Source organism: Mchenga conophoros, linkage group LG8, assembly GCF_057382185.1.
Source record: "Mchenga conophoros isolate Kocher_MC1m ecotype Shallow Benthic linkage group LG8, M_conophoros_male_GT1.1, whole genome shotgun sequence".
NCBI lineage: Eukaryota > Metazoa > Chordata > Actinopteri > Cichliformes > Cichlidae > Mchenga > Mchenga conophoros.
In genome coordinates this window covers 22,065,576-22,082,923 of record NC_140533.1, presented here as the reverse complement: position 1 = coordinate 22,082,923, position 17,348 = coordinate 22,065,576, and the positions used below count along the sequence as shown (strand labels likewise).

The window sequence follows — 17,348 nt, the reverse complement described above, 5'->3', positions numbered from 1 at the left end:
GTAATTCGTCTTGACTCCCTTATTCTTCAATATCCTGAAAGTATGCAGAATATTTAATTAATCAACTGACTAAGATGAAGACAAATCAATTCAAAAACACACATTCCTTTTCCCCACCTGCTATTTCTGCTCCAATGATTGATTGCTGTATTTGATAGTGTCCTTGTAGTTTTGATAGCATACATTTCAAAGTGCTTTACTGACAGTCACATGATGGCCTTGGAGCTGTGAAACCCAGCCATGGCACCAGAAAGGGATCTAACCTTTAACCCTTGACTGGGATCAGTTGACAGACAGTGCTAACTTTAGCTGTAAACTTTAGTCCTCTTCAGGTCTGAAGGTAAGTTTAGATGCTGCGTGGAAGGGAAACACACATTTTTTTCTACTTACCAGGTAAGTGGATAATTTCATGCAATTTTTAAATTTGGATTTAAACCGCATAAAAGCTGCAACCGCACCTATATAAGGACTTAAATGTCCTTTTACCAAATGAGTTCTATAATTCTCTCTCTTTTGGTTGCCATCCTCTTCCCTGTTAATTCCTTTCTTGCTCAGTGGCACACACATACAGAGCCCATTTCACCTATTTTTGGAGCCGTTAATCTCCAGCTATTTGGCCCAGTGCTCGACTCTTAATTCTGATGGCTTTTTCTACAATGTGATTGAGAGAGGGGAAGTGCTACCTCATACATCCAGCCTGTTCTTGTTGCTCGCTAAAGAGGCCGTTCCCTTGCACCATCTTTCTGGGTCAGCAGAGTCAACCATTTAGGGTCAAGGGTCCAGGTTTAAGGGACATTGTTGAATTTTTTAAGTTTGGGTCACTCATTTTTAGGTTATTTAAAAATAAACACTTCCTTTAATGTTTTCTTTTTTGTTATCCTCCTGGTTAAAGTATTGATAGAGCTAAATTAGTCATAAAAAAACAAGGTTAGTAGATGCTCAAAGTGTGAGTTTGAATTCCTGATGGATTAGAAGGCTAGTTACACACATACTTTTGTGTTGAGGTCACTTGACCTATTCAGTTTTAGGATCACCACAGAGATGTGTCTCTTGGGATATGTCACCTCTGTGATGCAGTCAGACTGTATTCAAAGGTTACTGGATGAATTTTGCAGATTTTCCCTCTAGCATCGCTGTGAGATTTTCGGTTTTTAAGTCAAACATGTTGACAGCAATTCAGTGGATAGCCATGAAGTTTAGTTAACAACTTTTTCTTCAGTTTTTTGTAATTTTTTTTATTACTGAAAAGCTAATAACACCATGCTAGGACAATGTTTAAACACATGCTTAAACATTTAAATTTGAGTTTTGTTAGGAGAAATCTTACGGCTCTAATATTTTAATAAGTTTCTTATATATTTAACTCTTTTAGATCTGTGTTTGTTCTCTGCCAGCTCCAGGGAAATATGTGGAGACACCTGAAAACAGTGCTTGGAAAAATACATACATTCAAATATAACTGTTCTGTAAAGCTGATGGAAAAATGAAAATTGTATAAAACTGTATATTCATTAGCACAAGAGAACTTGATTGTATACTGTTACAAATATGGATTATAGCTGCTTTGAAAATTTTGTTTCATTTTCAGAAACTTTTGTCTATTCCAGATGATCAGTCGATCCCAGAGGGCTTTTCAACCATCATTTCTTACCTGCACAAAACTCAGTGACAGAACACTAAAATACAGAGCCTTTATAGTCTTGTCCCAGAGATGTACCTCCCTGGATAAAATAATGTCTTAATGGTTGATTCCAAAAAACTGAGGTGGATGCAGTTGTAACTTCTGCTAACTTCTTCAAACGCTTGAAGCTGCTGATCACTCCCAAAGGTTTGCGGGGTGAAGGGCAAATGCCTGTCAGAGGGGGAGTAAAAGATATAAATAAGAGGATAAATGGCCTCAGGCAAATAAACTTCAACAAACCTGTTCTATTCTTTTGTGTTTGTTATCAAAAGCCCACATTCACCTGCAGTCTAAAGAGGCTGGAGGAATTCACTGAATTACTCATCTCTGCAACCTTTGTATCATTGCCCTGGCAATGTTGTTGCTTTTAAGATTTAGAATACTGCCTGAGACACAATCAGAAATTCCTCTGGGAATCACGGACTGGATCCGAATTGTTGTTTCAAATCAAACCACCTGTCTCCAAGCTTGTTAACTCCTTTTGTGGATGCTGGCATGGTTTTTTCTGATAATTTTGAAGTCAAGACTTTAGTAGACTCCCTGATGCATTTTTCCAGCTCTGTTTCGACACTGCGTTCAGAAAATAAAACAGTGTTAATCCCAAAAACCTATGTAAGCTTGCTTCTTTAAGCGGAGAAAGGTGTTAAAGAATCAACAAGGGAATCAACGATGACTCAGACTTATAAGCAGGTCTGATAATGGCATTGGCATCAATACCAGCTTGACCTTTTAAAACTGGAACAACAGTCTTGATGAGACTAACCCTTACACATAAAAACACATAAACAGAAACCTTGCTGTTAGTCAGCATTTCAGTGCTGAACATTACCAGCAAAATGCTATCATTTAAGTTGCTTTTCTTGGAAGTTGCTGGAAAATGAGAGACAGATGGGAACAATTATGGTAGAGCGGATAGTTAGATAGATACCTAATACTAAAAAATACATTATTTGTGCTTCATATTACCAACACCACACCCACTTCCCTCTAGACCCCCTACTCAATTCACCCCACCCCACCCCACCCCACACCACCTCACCCTGGTCTCCCACCCCTCCTGCAGCCTTCCAGACAGAGTCTCACTCTCTGCAGGGCGAACAGCAGGGCCGGCAGTGCAATATTAGCACTGGGATACAAATCTACCTGGGAATTTAGATTCCTCATCCTCCGGGACCTTTTGCCTTCGTGCGGACACCCTGGGTCTTGTAGGTAAGACACCGGAGAAGTGAAAATGTGCGATAGCGTCGACAAAACCCATTAAAACCTTTCTCACACATGCCTTGAATGTTTGTGGATTATCTGGTATTGATGGCCACTGAGTTGTCAGATAGTTTGCGATCCTCTAAGAACAAGCAGACAGTTCCAGTTAAATTCGCTGACGTCCTGTGGTCAGCAGATTCTGGCTACAAGAGGGAGTCCCATCTGAGGCCTTATGAGCCCTCTGTGGCTGGATGAATTAATGAGTATCAGCCAGCAGCAGATGCTCAGCAGTATACTGCAGACTGGACTGTTTGCTATGGTAAAAGACAGCAACTGTTTAAGACAGCCTTTAAATTAATACTGTTGTGTGCATGAATTTGCAGTTGTGTTACTGTTTACACCCTTTTTCACTTTAAGTCTTGAAAAATCAGTTAAACCATGTCAGATCATGAAAGCCAGCTGGTGGACAGCTTATTCCATCTCCTCTCCTAAACTTCTTACCTAACACTGTAGTCCCTGAGGAATCTGGCCTTCTCCGGTGGAGTTTTTAGTTCACGAGGATGTATGTGTGCATTTGGGAATGTGCTGACTGATAGCCTTCCTCCCCAGCTGTCCCTTCGAGATTTATCTGGAGCTAAAACAGGCTGCTCGTTGGGGACAGGAGCGTGTCTTCACTTAGAGAGGCAGTAACAGGACCCAGGGCTTCACTCTCAGCTCCTGTAGTTGCATCAACGCAGCAGTTTGCCTCCATCTTGCATTTCCCAGAGAACATCCAAAAACACCTGTAATCTCCAGTTTTTAATCCACCAGCCACTGACTCACATTAATCACAAGAGTAGAGCTATTTGAGTGCAAATCTGTGTGTGAGTGTGCTTTTGTTGATGTGTCTGAGTGTGTGTGTGTGCTGAATTTCTATGTATGTTTTATGTCGATGACAGTCCCACTCACCAGAGTGCTATAGAACATGGGCTCATAAAAATAGCTCACACAGGACTGAATCCCCGGCTAGGAAACGAGCTTCAATTACAGCAGATGAAAAGCAATTACATTAACTGTCTCCCTGTAGACAGGCCCTCCTGCTTTTTCTTTTAGTAAGACTCACCTCCAGCTTCGCTTAATTGCTTTCGACCTGAGAAATTGACAACGATATACTGCCAGGCTCGATCTGAGTGGTTAGTCAAGACAGGCATGAGCTTCCACCTTTGCTTAGTGTCCATAAGGGAATGCAGGAGATACACTTTATGTTTAAAGAGCACCTTATTTAATTAGGGAGCCCAGTAAGATTCTGTTGGGGCTGATATACAACTTAAGTTTGCATCTTCTTCTTAAACATTTTACACTTTTGCTGTTTTACATTTCGTTGCCAGCCACTATCTTGTTGCTAATCCTATCATGATGTAATCCAAACTTTGGGCAGTAATTCTTAATATTCATTTAAACCTCTCTTAAAGTATAAAATGAGTCATGACAATTTATTCCTAGGATACAAAGTCTAACACAGAACATAAAAGCAATTATGCCAATGTCAATAATAATGGTAGTTATTAATTCGCCTTTTTGGTGTTTTTTCAAAAGTCATAGTCAAAGTCAAAGTCATATTTATTTATATAGCACATTTAAAACAACAACTGTCGACCAAGGTGCTGTACATTTAAGATAATCAAAAGAGACAAAAACAAAGGAAGACATGATTAAATTAAAGAAAAAGAAGCATAAAAGCAAAGAAATAAAAGTATAAAATGAGTGAAGTCATGGAACCAGTGATGTTGGTGTGTATTTATTGGTCCATATAGTGGTTTATTATAGAAATATTATAAGTATTTTGACCTCCTGGGGTGGTTTAACAGGCTGTAAACTGTGTATAAACTGTCTTTGCCTTTCAAAACAAGAATGGATTAAGTGACTGAATTAAGTTAAAATATCAAAAGGATGAATCTGATTTCAAGCTGACCCTTGTATCCACCCCAAATGTTTACCTTGGACAGCTAACTATCTTCCACCTCTGCTACATACAAAAGCAGTACTTGTATGGATTGATGTTGAGCTCTCCTTTTAGCTCTATTTTGGTCTCCACCAGCCCCTGAGTGAAATGTGGAAATATGTTAGACAAGAAGCATACAATCTGTTCGTTACAAATTTTTAGGAGAAAGCAACGGTTTGCCTTGGCCAGACTGATTAAAGGAGTAATGAGACTCAACCAAATTGTAAAACTGCTGTGAGTGAAAAGGTTCTCGAATGTGGAACCAGAAGTTGGTGATAATTTGTCCACTTTTCTAATACATGTGAGAACCTGCATGTTACACATATGCCATATAATTTAATTTAAAATCTGCATTAGTACAGTAAACAAAAAAAAAAGAAGAAATATATCATAACTTTAATATATTGTTGTTTCTGTTCATGTTTAAGAACCCGACTTTGCAAGAAGTGGTTTGATAGGAAGTCCTTAAGGATCGACTGTTTTTAAACAGTTGATGCTGACTATTAGATCAGGGAGAAATATTTACCATCAGTATCTCTTTTAGACTGTGCCATGTACTTTTCTCTCTGTGTATAAAAAAGTGGTGGAAGGGTAGACCTGTGATTAATGTTTCAAACATATTTTGTCTGTTCTGTATTTTAGCCATGTCCCTTACAACTCCTGCTCCTTCTAACAAGGGAAACAAGGCCAACAGAATCATCACTGACCTGTCCAACATCAGCCAGAATGGTAAACACACACACACACACACATGCATGCACGCACACATACAGCACAATGGCAAAATATTCAGATGCAGCGTATAAACATGAAACACTCTGCTAGTCATTCCAGCTCCTCAAACACTACTTTATTTCCCAAATGATGTGATTATCCCATCTAGTAAATGTCAAATCTTTAGTGCCTGTCTGCTATCAGCCCACTCTACTCATATAAACTGAACTCTGTGGGTGTAAATCATTGCATTCGGTTGTATGATACCGCAATTAAATAAGGACCCGCGCTCATGCACACTTGTTCCAAGCAGTAACACAATATCTAACATGCACGCAGCAATTCCTGAAGGGATGTGGGTCATTATCAGATGGCAGAGCAACCACAAATCTGTCACCATTATGGGCAACACAAAATATCAGAGGGCGACTCTGCTCTCAATATGTTTGTCTGAGGATGTGTGTAAGCTCCAACAGCTAAAAACTTTATAATGTGTGTGCATTTCTTTGTTTTGTTACATTGGCTGCTTAAGTAGTGAGATTTTACTTTCTGTAAGAAAGACACTTTAAAAATAGAAAGTTTAATATGTTCATTATGCCAGATCCACCAGTCCATCTGTTCAAAGTTATGCTGTGCATGTTAAAATTATTCAAAGTCAATAAACATTATTTATAATTTTAGTGGTGATTCCAAAGTTTCCAAAAACACCAGAAGCATAAAAATAAAGACAGGAAATGCCTTATTATATTCAAAAGGAAGAGTATAGTTGCAATATTTATTTAGTTTAGTTCACCTTCTCGGCAGATAGGATGTTTTTTGTAATCTCCATTGATAGAGTAGTATACTGTTGATCGTGTGATCTTCATTTCAAAGCTACACTTTAACTCGCTGTGATGTTAAAATGCTGCACCTCTGCTTCAGATTCACAATCCAAAGACATCCAGGATAACTGGTGACTCTGCACTGCTTTTACTCGTGGTCTAAATGATTGTCTGTATCTGTGTGTCAGCGTCGTGATTGACTGGCAGCTTGTCCATTGTGTACCTCGCCTCTAACCTAATGTCAGTTTGGATCGATTCCAATCTCGTACAAACCTCCAAAGGATAATAGAATAGAATAGAATAGAATAGAATAGCCTTTATTGTCATTGTACAGAGTACAACGAAATTGGAGTGCCACTCCCTTGGTGCAAGTTTCAATAATAAATATAAATGTAAAATATAAAAAGTACAAAAAAAACAATCGTAAGTACTCAAACAATAGTATGTACAATATATACAGGATAGCAGCATTAATATAATGACAGTATGAATTGCAGCATAATATAATGACAGTGACGGTATGGAATAGGTTCAATTGTTTTTGTGCTTATTTACTACGGTGATAGCTCTGGGAAAGAAGCTATCCCTGAATCTGTTTGTCCTGGTTTTATGTGACCTGTACCGTCGGCCTGACGGTAATAGTTCAAACAGTTGGTTGCTGGGGTGAGAGTGGTCCTTGATGATATTGCCAGCTCTGCTGAGGTACCGAGAGTTTGCAGTGACCTCCAGGCTGGGCAGAGAGCAGCCAGTGATCTTCTGGGCTGTGTTGATGACCCTCTGCAGTACTTTCCTGTCTGCAGCTGAGCACCCTGCATACCATGTTGTTATGCCGTATGACCCTCTGCAGTACTTTCCTGTCTGCAGCTGAGCACCCTGCATACCATGTTGTTATGCGGGCATAGTTTGTTCTCACAGGGGGACAGCTGGCTGGCTCTGTGGTAACAAAGATAGTTACAGCTCATGGAGAGCTTGTTGACTAACCGTGTATCAAGAAGTTGAGTCCTTGTGAATCTGGAGATTCTCTCACTCCTCTAACACCTCTTGGATGTTGGTATTACCCACTGGTTTATTTGTCTACCATTTTAACAAATCATCTTTCCTTGAGAACTGTCTGCTGTATTGTATGTGATACAAGTTCACCCACTGGTGATCGGTCCCTTGAGGTTGCTGGCTGTCACTAGGTGAAATCAGTCACAAAGAAGATGCTGCTACAAAAAATCTCCTTGCTGTGGTTGCTAGCAGATTGTCATGTAGTTTGCATGCAAAGCACTCACTAACTACTAGGTGAACGATAGTGAAACCTGAATAACTGTGATGCATGGTTGCAGCAAACAAGTTTCAAGAGGTGACAAATGGTCTCCTCTCCCGGTTTCACAACTGCTCAGAGAGTAGCCAATATGTTTTTCTGGGCAAGTTGGCAACTTTTGTGCACACTAATATCTGCCAGTGATCAAAGCAATCACAAGGAGGTTTACCAACTTCTTGGGAAATTCTTCCTTGGCAACTAGTGATCGCCTGGGGGTCACTGACCAGTCCCTAGGTCTGTATAAATGGGCATTTAGCAACTGGTTTCCCAGGGACTACCATCACCCTCCAGCGACATCACTCGACAAACTGGCTGAGGAATGCAAATTTTACACTCTCCAAAAATGATGGACAACTCAATGTCATTTGGTTAACATTCATGTGTCTGCAAAACCTCATTCATCAGCTGCGTAGTGACTCACGTGTCAGCCAAAAGGGGCCTGGCCTCGAATCATGCATAACATAAACCAACACAATTTACCCAAATAGTTATTAACTTGGGCCAAATTAGCTCTAGAGAGAAAAAAATGTTAACATGGCAATATATGGCAATTTAAACAGTATAAAAGATGGATGTAGCCACTATGACCCCACATGTTAGCATTTTGGCCACGGCTGTGTTGTTTTTTAAAGCTAGACACTTAAAAAAATTAGCTAAATTATTAGCTAATGCTAGTTAGCTTAGTTGGGAATCAAACAGTTGCTAATTGACGCTAAGTAGTGGAAAATTAAACTGCTAGAATTTCACCCACCAAAAGCTGAAGCAGAAACATATTAAAGTATACAGGAGGTTAGAATATTATATATATATAGAGAGAGAAGAAAAAATATTTCTCCTTTGGCACATCTTCATTGTCTGTTCCTATTCCAGCTCGGACTGTTATTTTAGAAAGTTTTTTACCCGTTTCTTTATATGAGCTGGTAAAATTAGTAGACTCATTGGAACCATTCTCCAAATCTCTTAATCTCTATTTTAGCTGCGTCTTTGTTTTATTTTAAGGATGCTGTCATCCACCCATTTAAAAAACAGAAGAAAACACACCGATGGTGTGTCACAGATGGCTGTTTTGGGGCCTTTATAATTTATGTTATACCTGCACTGTTTTCAGTTCATTTTTAGCACGTTTAAGGACATTTCTTATTATTGCTATTTAGATGGTATCAAGCTGTTTGCCTCTTTATGGCCCCACCATGTTTCTTGGCTACCGATCTTACATAGATGCTGAATTAAAAGTTGGATGGCCGGTAATTTTCTCCAGCTTAATGAAGAGGCACTGATCACCACCTGCACTCATGCATATATCTTTCTACGTAGCACTCATAATTCTTATTCTCATGTATATATCTCATGTATATCTCATGCACATATCTTTCTTTCTACATAGCACTTTAATTCTTATTGTCTGCACTGAAGCACCGCAGCAATTTCCTAATGTTGTAAACCTCAACATCTGGCAATAAACCCATTCTGATTCTGATTCTGAGAGGAACCATGGGGTAACTTTTCACTTGAGTTGAGTTCTGCTATGTTGCTCTGAATTGGAAATTGTTATTCATGTTTTTTATTTTGTTACGTCTGGAACATTGTAATTCACCATTCACCTCCCTGGAATGCCTGCAGATTTCTCACTCAGTCTTCTTAGTTACTCTCATGTCACACATCGCTAATGCTAATTCAGTTACACTGGATCCCCAATGAACTTCAGAGTTCACTTTCAGATTCTGGTTTTGACATTTAGAGCTCTGCATGGATCACATCCTCATCAGAGGCCTGAGGACAAGTGATCAGGGCCTGCTGGCTGTGCATCATACAAGGCTGAAAACTAAAGGTGACAGAGCTTTTGCAACTGTGACTCTGGAACTCTCTCCCCCTGAGCCCGAGATGTGTGGACTTGGTGGTCTCTTAAAAAGCAGCTAAAACGGATCTTTTTAGAATTGCTTGTAGGTAAACTTTCCTATTACTATTTTAACGTTTTTGTTGTGAAGCACTCTGTGATACCTATCTTTAAAGCTGCTACATGAATACAAATTTTACTTGCTTACTTTAAGCCACTTTCATGTTGACTTCATCTTTCGGAGTTGGAGGTTGGTGTAACCCAAACTAACAGCATTCCCAAAAGCCTCTCTGCAGGCTTTTAAACCTACAACCTTTAAAGCTATTTCAAAAATGTTAAAATTACACGTATCTGTTGCATAATACAGTATTACTTAAAAAAAAAGACACAGCCACAAAATATTATTTGCTAAACTCTGGATATGAACTCTGCAATCTGCTCTGTCTGGGCACATGCTTGTATGTGTCATTTAACAATCTGTTGACTTCTTTCCCCATTTGTGTCCCTTGCTGTTTTCTCTATCAGTCCTTCTGCTGTCACATCTGCAGCCACATCTGTATCTTTCCACCAGTTTGTTTTCAGTTGGTCGCTTATTCATGACTGTTTGTGTCATATCTCTGTCAGACTCTATGTTGTCCATCTGTCCACCCCCTGCCTCGATCAGTCTTTCCAATTTTCTTCCAGTCAGCAACAGCCAGCTCCAGTTTCACATTCTTCTGAATTAACACTCTAATCAATATCCCCATGGGAGAGTTCGCTCTGCTCAGCAGTCTCAGTTATTCTCTCTCTCCCTCGTGCACGCATGCACACACACACACACACACACACACACACACACACACACACACACACACACACACACACACACAGTCTACACACCTACTTGCCCAAGTCTGATTTACGAGGTACTGCTAACAGCTCTCTGCAGCATTGCAATGCCAACTCCCTGCTTTATAGATGTGCTTGTGTTTGTGTGTGTGTGTGTATGTGAGTGAGAATGTGCATTGGTTTATGGCTCAACTCCAGGTGTTATGAGTGATATCAGAGTGTATGTAGTGGATGAGAAGAGTGTTTAATGAGGAGCTCTGTGGAGCAGTAAAATCTATCAGATCTCTCCATCACAGAGAGAGGAGAAGCAAGAGGGAGGCAGTGTGTTATAAGGATTTCCCTCCATAAACAGTTCTACCACAAAAGCTGCAGTGAAATCCCCCAGTGCACTTTTCTTCCATATTGCTACGGCCTCTTAGCCCCTAGAACTCCCACAGTTTCACATGAACACATCCTTTAACACCACACAGCAGGTTTCTACTCCAATTTATCACTATAACAATGATCTGGAAGCCTGACAATAAAAACCTACACTTTTGAGACTTGTGCTGTACATCCTTCATTCAATATCAGGCACTTAAATGGACTTTTTAATTTCCCAAATGGGTTTAAGTGAGAATAACTGTACCGCTGACATGGGTGTACAAACCTCTGAATCCACAATGTTAATGACTAAAAATTGTGTAAGGCGAAAAATCATAGCTCGGTTTATTTTATTCAAATGGGAAAATGAAGAAAATGTTAATAAAACTGAATAAAATAAAAAAATCTCTGGAAATATGCTTATTCACTGCCAAATATTTGACCAAACGACCACTTTTTAAATATGAGGGCGTCAGGAGGTGGTTAGCTTAGCTTAGGATAGACTTTTTGGACATTCTTACACTCATTCTGGCAGAAGCAGACTCTTCCCTCTCATTTGCAGCATTTCTGCAAAGTTGAGCAAGTCATCTCTTCTCTGTTGGCACGCAGACATGTTCATTTAATCCAGCCATTCCCACCCTTGGCTCATTTTGAACAATTTTATCTTTCCCACATGATAGCTACCACTTTTGACAAGATATAGGATACTTTTCAGAATAAAAAATAATATGAATTAAGAATAATGTGGATAAAAATGTAAATGTTTATTTATAACTTCCCTGCAACAAAAGAATAAATATATGTATGAACATAACCACCAAGATATCACACATCACTTTTTGAAGCCTTGTGTTGTTTTGACTTTGTGAAATTAACACTTGGAGCTTGATTTGAGCATTTTGCCCACCCCGAGTTCAATCTTTGAAAAAACAAAAGCATATTATTGGTAAGGGATGGATGTGACAGAGAAACCGCCTACAAACATGTACCGACATGTCAATCTTAAAGTAGCAAAGTCTTGAGCTAAGCTTTGTTGGATTTCACTTCCACTGAGCCAGTTGTTGAAATTACTGAAAAATCAGTGACAACAGGTCTATTGGATGGTGAAACATTGTCAGTTTGTATGGAGGAGTTCAGGAGAGAAATGCTATATCTGTCTGTGAAACAAGGTGAAGGCTTCGTCATGGTTGGTGCTGGATTCAGGCCAGTGAAGAATTTGTCAAAATAGATGAAGTCATAAAGGTAGAAAAGTAAAGTCAAATTTGGATCCACATTGCAAAACCATCTGGAAAATGCCAGCGATCCCAAACACACTGCCAATAGAGCAAAACCATACCAGGACAGAAAAACACACAGTGGAAGACTATCAGTCATGGACTGGCCTCTCCAGAGCCTGCACCGCAACATTATTTACTCACCCAACCATTGCAACACTATTAAATCCATTTGAGCTGAAATATTGACATTTCGATGAGTCTTTGCTTTCAGCATTGCCATAATTTCATTGATTATCACTGGTTGCTTTACACTTACAACATTGTATTACACGTAATTTTCTCATGTAATGTATTATAAATTTCTTTGTAGTTAATTTATTGCACATATTTAACAAATAAATAAGAAACTATCACCACTATTCCATAACAAATACAATTAATTTGAATGACTTGTCACTGACATTCACCTTGAAGCACTGCAGCACTGTATTTTTATAATATATGTGTGAGTTAGGGTAACGGTATCTTCTCTCTGCACACTGTCAGACGATGAGACAGACCCTGAGGCCTCTGAGTTCGATCTGGGTACCAAGATCAAGGCACCCAAAGATGTGATGCTCGAAGAGCTCTCCCTCCTCACGAACAAGGGGTCCAAGATGTTCAAGATGAGGCAGCAGAGAGTCGAGAAGTTCATTGTGACCAACGAGAACATGGTGACTGTGTATATGAGGCGCTAAGTGTTTGTGTTGTCTATATATGTTTGTGATCTGATAAGATTATATCCTCTGTATTTTTAAATATATTTCAGCAGAACCTTCAGAACCTGATTATGTCCCCTCCCCCTGTGCCTCCAAAGCCTGAGATGCCAAAGGAAGAAAGTATGATCACAGAAATTCTCTTTTCACTATTTGTGATGCCTTCCTTCTGTTAAAAGTATGCATGTCATATCTGTGGTGCTCACCTCTTTCCTCCCCGTTCCTGTATGTCCCAGTAGTGAAGGAGACTGTGGATGAGGAGGTGGAGAAGCAGAAGAAGAGGAAGGACTATGTACGCACCTACATATCCCCATGGGAACGGGCCATGAAGGACAATGAGGAGCTGAAGGCCACGATGAAGCCTTGCATGCCTGGACCCATCCAGATACACCCAGACCTACATCAGTACAAGAGCTTCAACAGGTACTGTATTACTGAATGACTATTCAAGTATATAATGACAACAACACCCAGTGCTTTATCCCCTTAATCATGAAGCAGTGAATAGTTTCCTACTTCCCATCTGTTTCCATGGCTTTACTCACCACAGACACAGCCTTTACTTGCTGTATAACATTCCTGATATTTCAAAATGTACTTTAACACTTACCACTGAGCAACATTTGGTCCCCGATGTCATTATCTTAATCTTATTTGAACCGTGGATCTCAGTACATTGTAATACAGTTAATAATTCTTGCACAGCTGTGTCCTCTGTGATTAGTAATGGACCTGATTATGCAATCAATCTCAGATGTATAATAAGAAAACAGGCCCCTGGAAACAAATATGTAAAAGTCCCTCATACATGGGAGAACTGATGAGAATGGATCCTATGTCTTTGTGTCTTGTGAAACTTTTAAATCTCTGTTTGGTCATTGAGAGGCTTCTTGAAATTAGTTTAAAACTCTTTGAGGTGTTGTTTTGTCACTATTTGATGTTGATGTTAGTTTGAGACTCTTTGAGGTTGTTTTCAGACTAAGGTTGTTCTGAGACTCTTTGAAGTTACTTTGAGACTCATTGAGGTTGTTCTCCAACTCCTTGAGGTTAGTTTTGGACTTTGGCTATTTTGGATCTTGTTACATGCCAGCAGGCTTGGCTTGATTTTCTCATTTTACTTGAGTGTGAATGACTTCTCCCTTTTAGTATTTAGTATCTCTATGTATATTTGTCCTCTATCTATGCCTGTATGTTGGTGCAGACATAGATAGGGATAGTTGTCCTTTTGCCAATCGGCCCACATTTCAACAGATTTGAGCCAAATGTTGCAGAGTCGAAGATACAGTGAACTTTAGCTTAGCTGTCATCGATTCTCCCATGCAGGAGGCCTTTTTACATATTTGTGTCCAGGAGCCTGTTGTGTTGTAATACAATCAAGGTTTATTGCTTATTCAGACCCATTAGTAATGGCAAAGGATACAGCTGCTCTTATGGTGCTTCGAAAGAATTATAAACAGTATTGCAATGGACTGAGATCCAGGGTTCAAATAAGATTAGGATAATGACATATGGGGCAAAATGTTTGCTCACAGTTAAGTAGAAAAGTACATTTCTAAATGTTAAAGATGCTGTTTAGTAGGTAAAATCTACATCTCTGCTGAGTTTGATAAAACCAGTAAATTTCAATGAGGTGCTGACACGGCTCTGCATTGAAGTAAGAGAGGTTTTATTAGCAGTTGTGCTGATGTCTTTGTCATAGTTTAGTTGACTGTGTGGCAGAGGTACACTCTGACATGAGGATCCTCACCTTACCACTCTCTAAGCTAGTAATTCTTTCATTCAGTCAGCAAAATATGTTGTGTGGAATGAGTATGTCAACCTTAAAAGAAAATGGGGTTTTTTTGGGTTTTCTTTTGCATTTTGTGTTTGAAAGTTATTAATTTGGAAGTTACTTTACTGTACTGCTTAACACCAAAAATACTTGTCATCCTTTTTCTCCTTAGGATGGCACTGCCATACGGCGGTTATGACAAGGCATCCAAGTTGCTGACCTTTGAGCTTCCAGAGCTCAATGTTGCCACCGAGGAGCCTGAACCTCTGCCCACACTGCAGCCTGACATTCGCTCGCGCCCCTCGTTCAACCGCACGCCCATCGGCTGGGTCTGCAGTGAAGACAATTCACACATCCACACAGATCTTGAGATTCCCTTTGACGGAGAGACAGATGACCTGTGATGAGCTTTTAAATTTGCAGCACCTAATAACTCATAAGTCCAGTGAGAACTCCCAACATGTACTTTAATTGTAAAAAAAAATAAACAAACATAAATTATTAAAATTGATGTGATGGAACAGGACAAATTATCTCCCCTGCTCTACTGTGTGCTGTCTTAGCTTTTAGCCTTTAGCCTTTACATCTTCACCTATGAATGTCTGTGACTTTGCATATTATGAGATACTGTGAGACCTAAAACAGACAAACACTCTGCACTCTTAGAACAATTTATGCAATAAACTTCCCCTTTAGAGAATGTCTGCTGGCTTCTCATTCCATATGTGAAAGTAACAAATTAATAGAAAAGGAAGAAAGCAACTCAAGGTTGAAAACTTTTACACTAACTCTTAATGACCTAACATGATATTGTCATGAACTGAAAGTTCGCCTAAGAAGTGGACCCAAATGCAGACACCAAGAAGCAGAGGAAACTATTTACAAGAGTGTTTATTTGATAGCTGAGATTGTGAGACAGATTAGAAATGGCAACGGGGAAGTGGCAATTGGAAATGAGAAGGGCGGCCCTAGGAAACTGGATCACAGAGGAGGTTATGTCAAGAGACAGAGAGGCAAAAGGGATCCTTTCGCCTCGTCCTAATAGACGGAGAGGGAGTTATTGTAGGCTCGGGGGGGGGGGGGGGGGGGGGGGTCGTCCAAAACGTGGAGACAGTTTCCTCTAAACATAGGGGAGCTGCCTCGTTACCTCCATGGAGAGCATAACGAACTAGAGGCAGGTTGCACAGGTTTAAGTAGCTCTCCCGCTGATTGCTTGCAGAAGAGGCCCAGGTGAGGTACAGGAAGCTCCACCCCAAAGGGATGGACAGGAGACCAACGGCCACGGGTGGAAAAACCCCAGACACTCCCACAGACTATGACATATATAAACATTTTTTTCAAACTAACCCATCTAATAGTGATTAAAGTTTGTGGTATAGAAAACTACTACATGAGAAAGAATATTCATGCTCAAAACAAACAAGTTATAAATAACAAGATCCCCTGTTAAAACTATTTGAGACTATTCTTTATCCACAATGATCCATCAAAAAGTGAGGTGAGTATATTTACAGTTAACACAAAGTGTCTTCTCAAAACAAAAAATACCAATTTTAAATTATGTATTACATTAATTGGCAAAAAATGTTCCTGAATAAAGTATGTAAGTAAACCACTGTGCAGTTCATTTTTGAGAAGGGGTAAGTGGAGTATAGAAGGAATGTAATGACAGCCATTCCAGTAATTACAAAGTAAACATTGTAAAGACTTTATGACAAGGACATTGTCCTTGGATAGACCAATCAGGCAGTGAATAATACTTTTAGCTTTTGGATCATTTTATACAGGGAGGCCTTTCTGTACAGAGTTGGCATGTTATTTCCGTGCCTGCATGGGTTCTGTCTCGGTGCTCCGGCTTCCTCCCACAGTCCAGAAACATGTTAAGTTAATTGTTGATTCTAAACTTCCTGTAGATGAGAATTTGATTTGACCATTAATGGTTGTCTTTCTCTGTTGGCCCTGCATAGAATGGTGACCTGTTGAATGTGTACCCCTTCTGTCCCAGGGCAGCTGGTGTAGGCTCCATCAGCCTGCAACCCATAACTGTTTAAGTGGTTATGGATGATTTTGCATAATTGACCAATAGCTATGGGCATGCTACAACAGTAAAAATGTAAAGTAGCATAATTCAGTAATTTCAGTAATGAGAAGCTTTGATGCATGTAGCTTAAAAGAAACACCCAGCCTGCAAAATGTGCAAACTGAAATCACTGTACACAAGATTAGGATCATATTATTTTAGGTATATTAAAAGCACATCTAGGGACAGGCGTTGTAAATTTGATTAGGTTATAAATGATGCCATGTTGTGCAGCAAGGTTCAGGATACTTACTTAACTGTGTAACTGTGCAACACTTATAAGAATTATAACAGGAATGATTTCATCAGTAGAAAATGTGTAAAATTGGAAAAACAACATATGGCTACTGGGAAAAGGAGCATGGGAGTTATATCTAACTCAACAAAAGGCAAATCCCTAGAAATATTTAAGTCCACCTTTCTCTGACATGTAGCCTAATATTCCAATACCTTTTACAATAGTATTAAAACACACTACAGCTACTTAATATTTTCATTTGGAGTGACCTCAGTGGTCAGGATTAGAAATTAGTTAGTACATCACACCGACAGGTCAGGGTTGAGCAGTTAGGATACAAAGTCAGAGAGGCAGGACTGCGATGGTCTGGATATGCGCAGAGGATGGATAGCTATTGGCGGGCAAATTCGATTGACCCTCAAGATAAAGATGCCAAACACGAGTAAAACACATCTCTAATCGTACATGTTCTTGAAAGACTTCAAACCGTTTTATTTTCTCACGCGCACCTCCCAGTGTCAAACTAAACGGTGTCCACGTGACCTCTCACCTGCTCCAC

General features: G+C 39.6%; 1 protein-coding gene across 4 annotated transcripts; it reads left to right on the top strand.

The window, feature by feature from the left end:
* Window positions 1-2,730: 2,730 nt before the first annotated feature.
* On the top strand, window positions 2,731-15,171 carry myoz1b (myozenin 1b). Of its 4 annotated transcripts, none has more exons than XM_085284968.1 (6): window positions 2,731-2,890; window positions 5,505-5,591; window positions 12,492-12,658; window positions 12,757-12,823; window positions 12,940-13,123; window positions 14,644-15,171. In XM_085284968.1, the coding sequence occupies exons 2-6, from the start codon at window positions 5,507-5,509 to the stop codon at window positions 14,873-14,875; spliced, it is 735 nt and encodes a 244-aa protein (XP_085141094.1). In that variant the 5' UTR covers window positions 2,731-2,890; window positions 5,505-5,506; the 3' UTR covers window positions 14,876-15,171. The 4 variants fall into 4 exon arrangements, with proteins under 4 accessions (XP_085141094.1, XP_085141093.1, XP_085141092.1 ...); XM_085284967.1 differs by having other exon boundaries at window positions 12,937-13,123; XM_085284966.1 differs by having other exon boundaries at window positions 12,754-12,823.
* Window positions 15,172-17,348: the final 2,177 nt, after the last annotated feature.

Excerpts from the sequence above, each read along its gene's own strand:
- myoz1b (XM_085284965.1), top strand. The coding sequence starts at position 5,507 with ATGTCCCTTACAACTCCTGCTCCTTCTAACAAGGGAAACAAGGCCAAC. Across the intron at positions 5,592-12,491 it reads GTCCAACATCAGCCAGAATG|ACGATGAGACAGACCCTGAG; the intron begins GTAAACACACAC and ends GCACACTGTCAG. Across the intron at positions 13,124-14,643 it reads CAGTACAAGAGCTTCAACAG|GATGGCACTGCCATACGGCG; the intron begins GTACTGTATTAC and ends TTTTCTCCTTAG.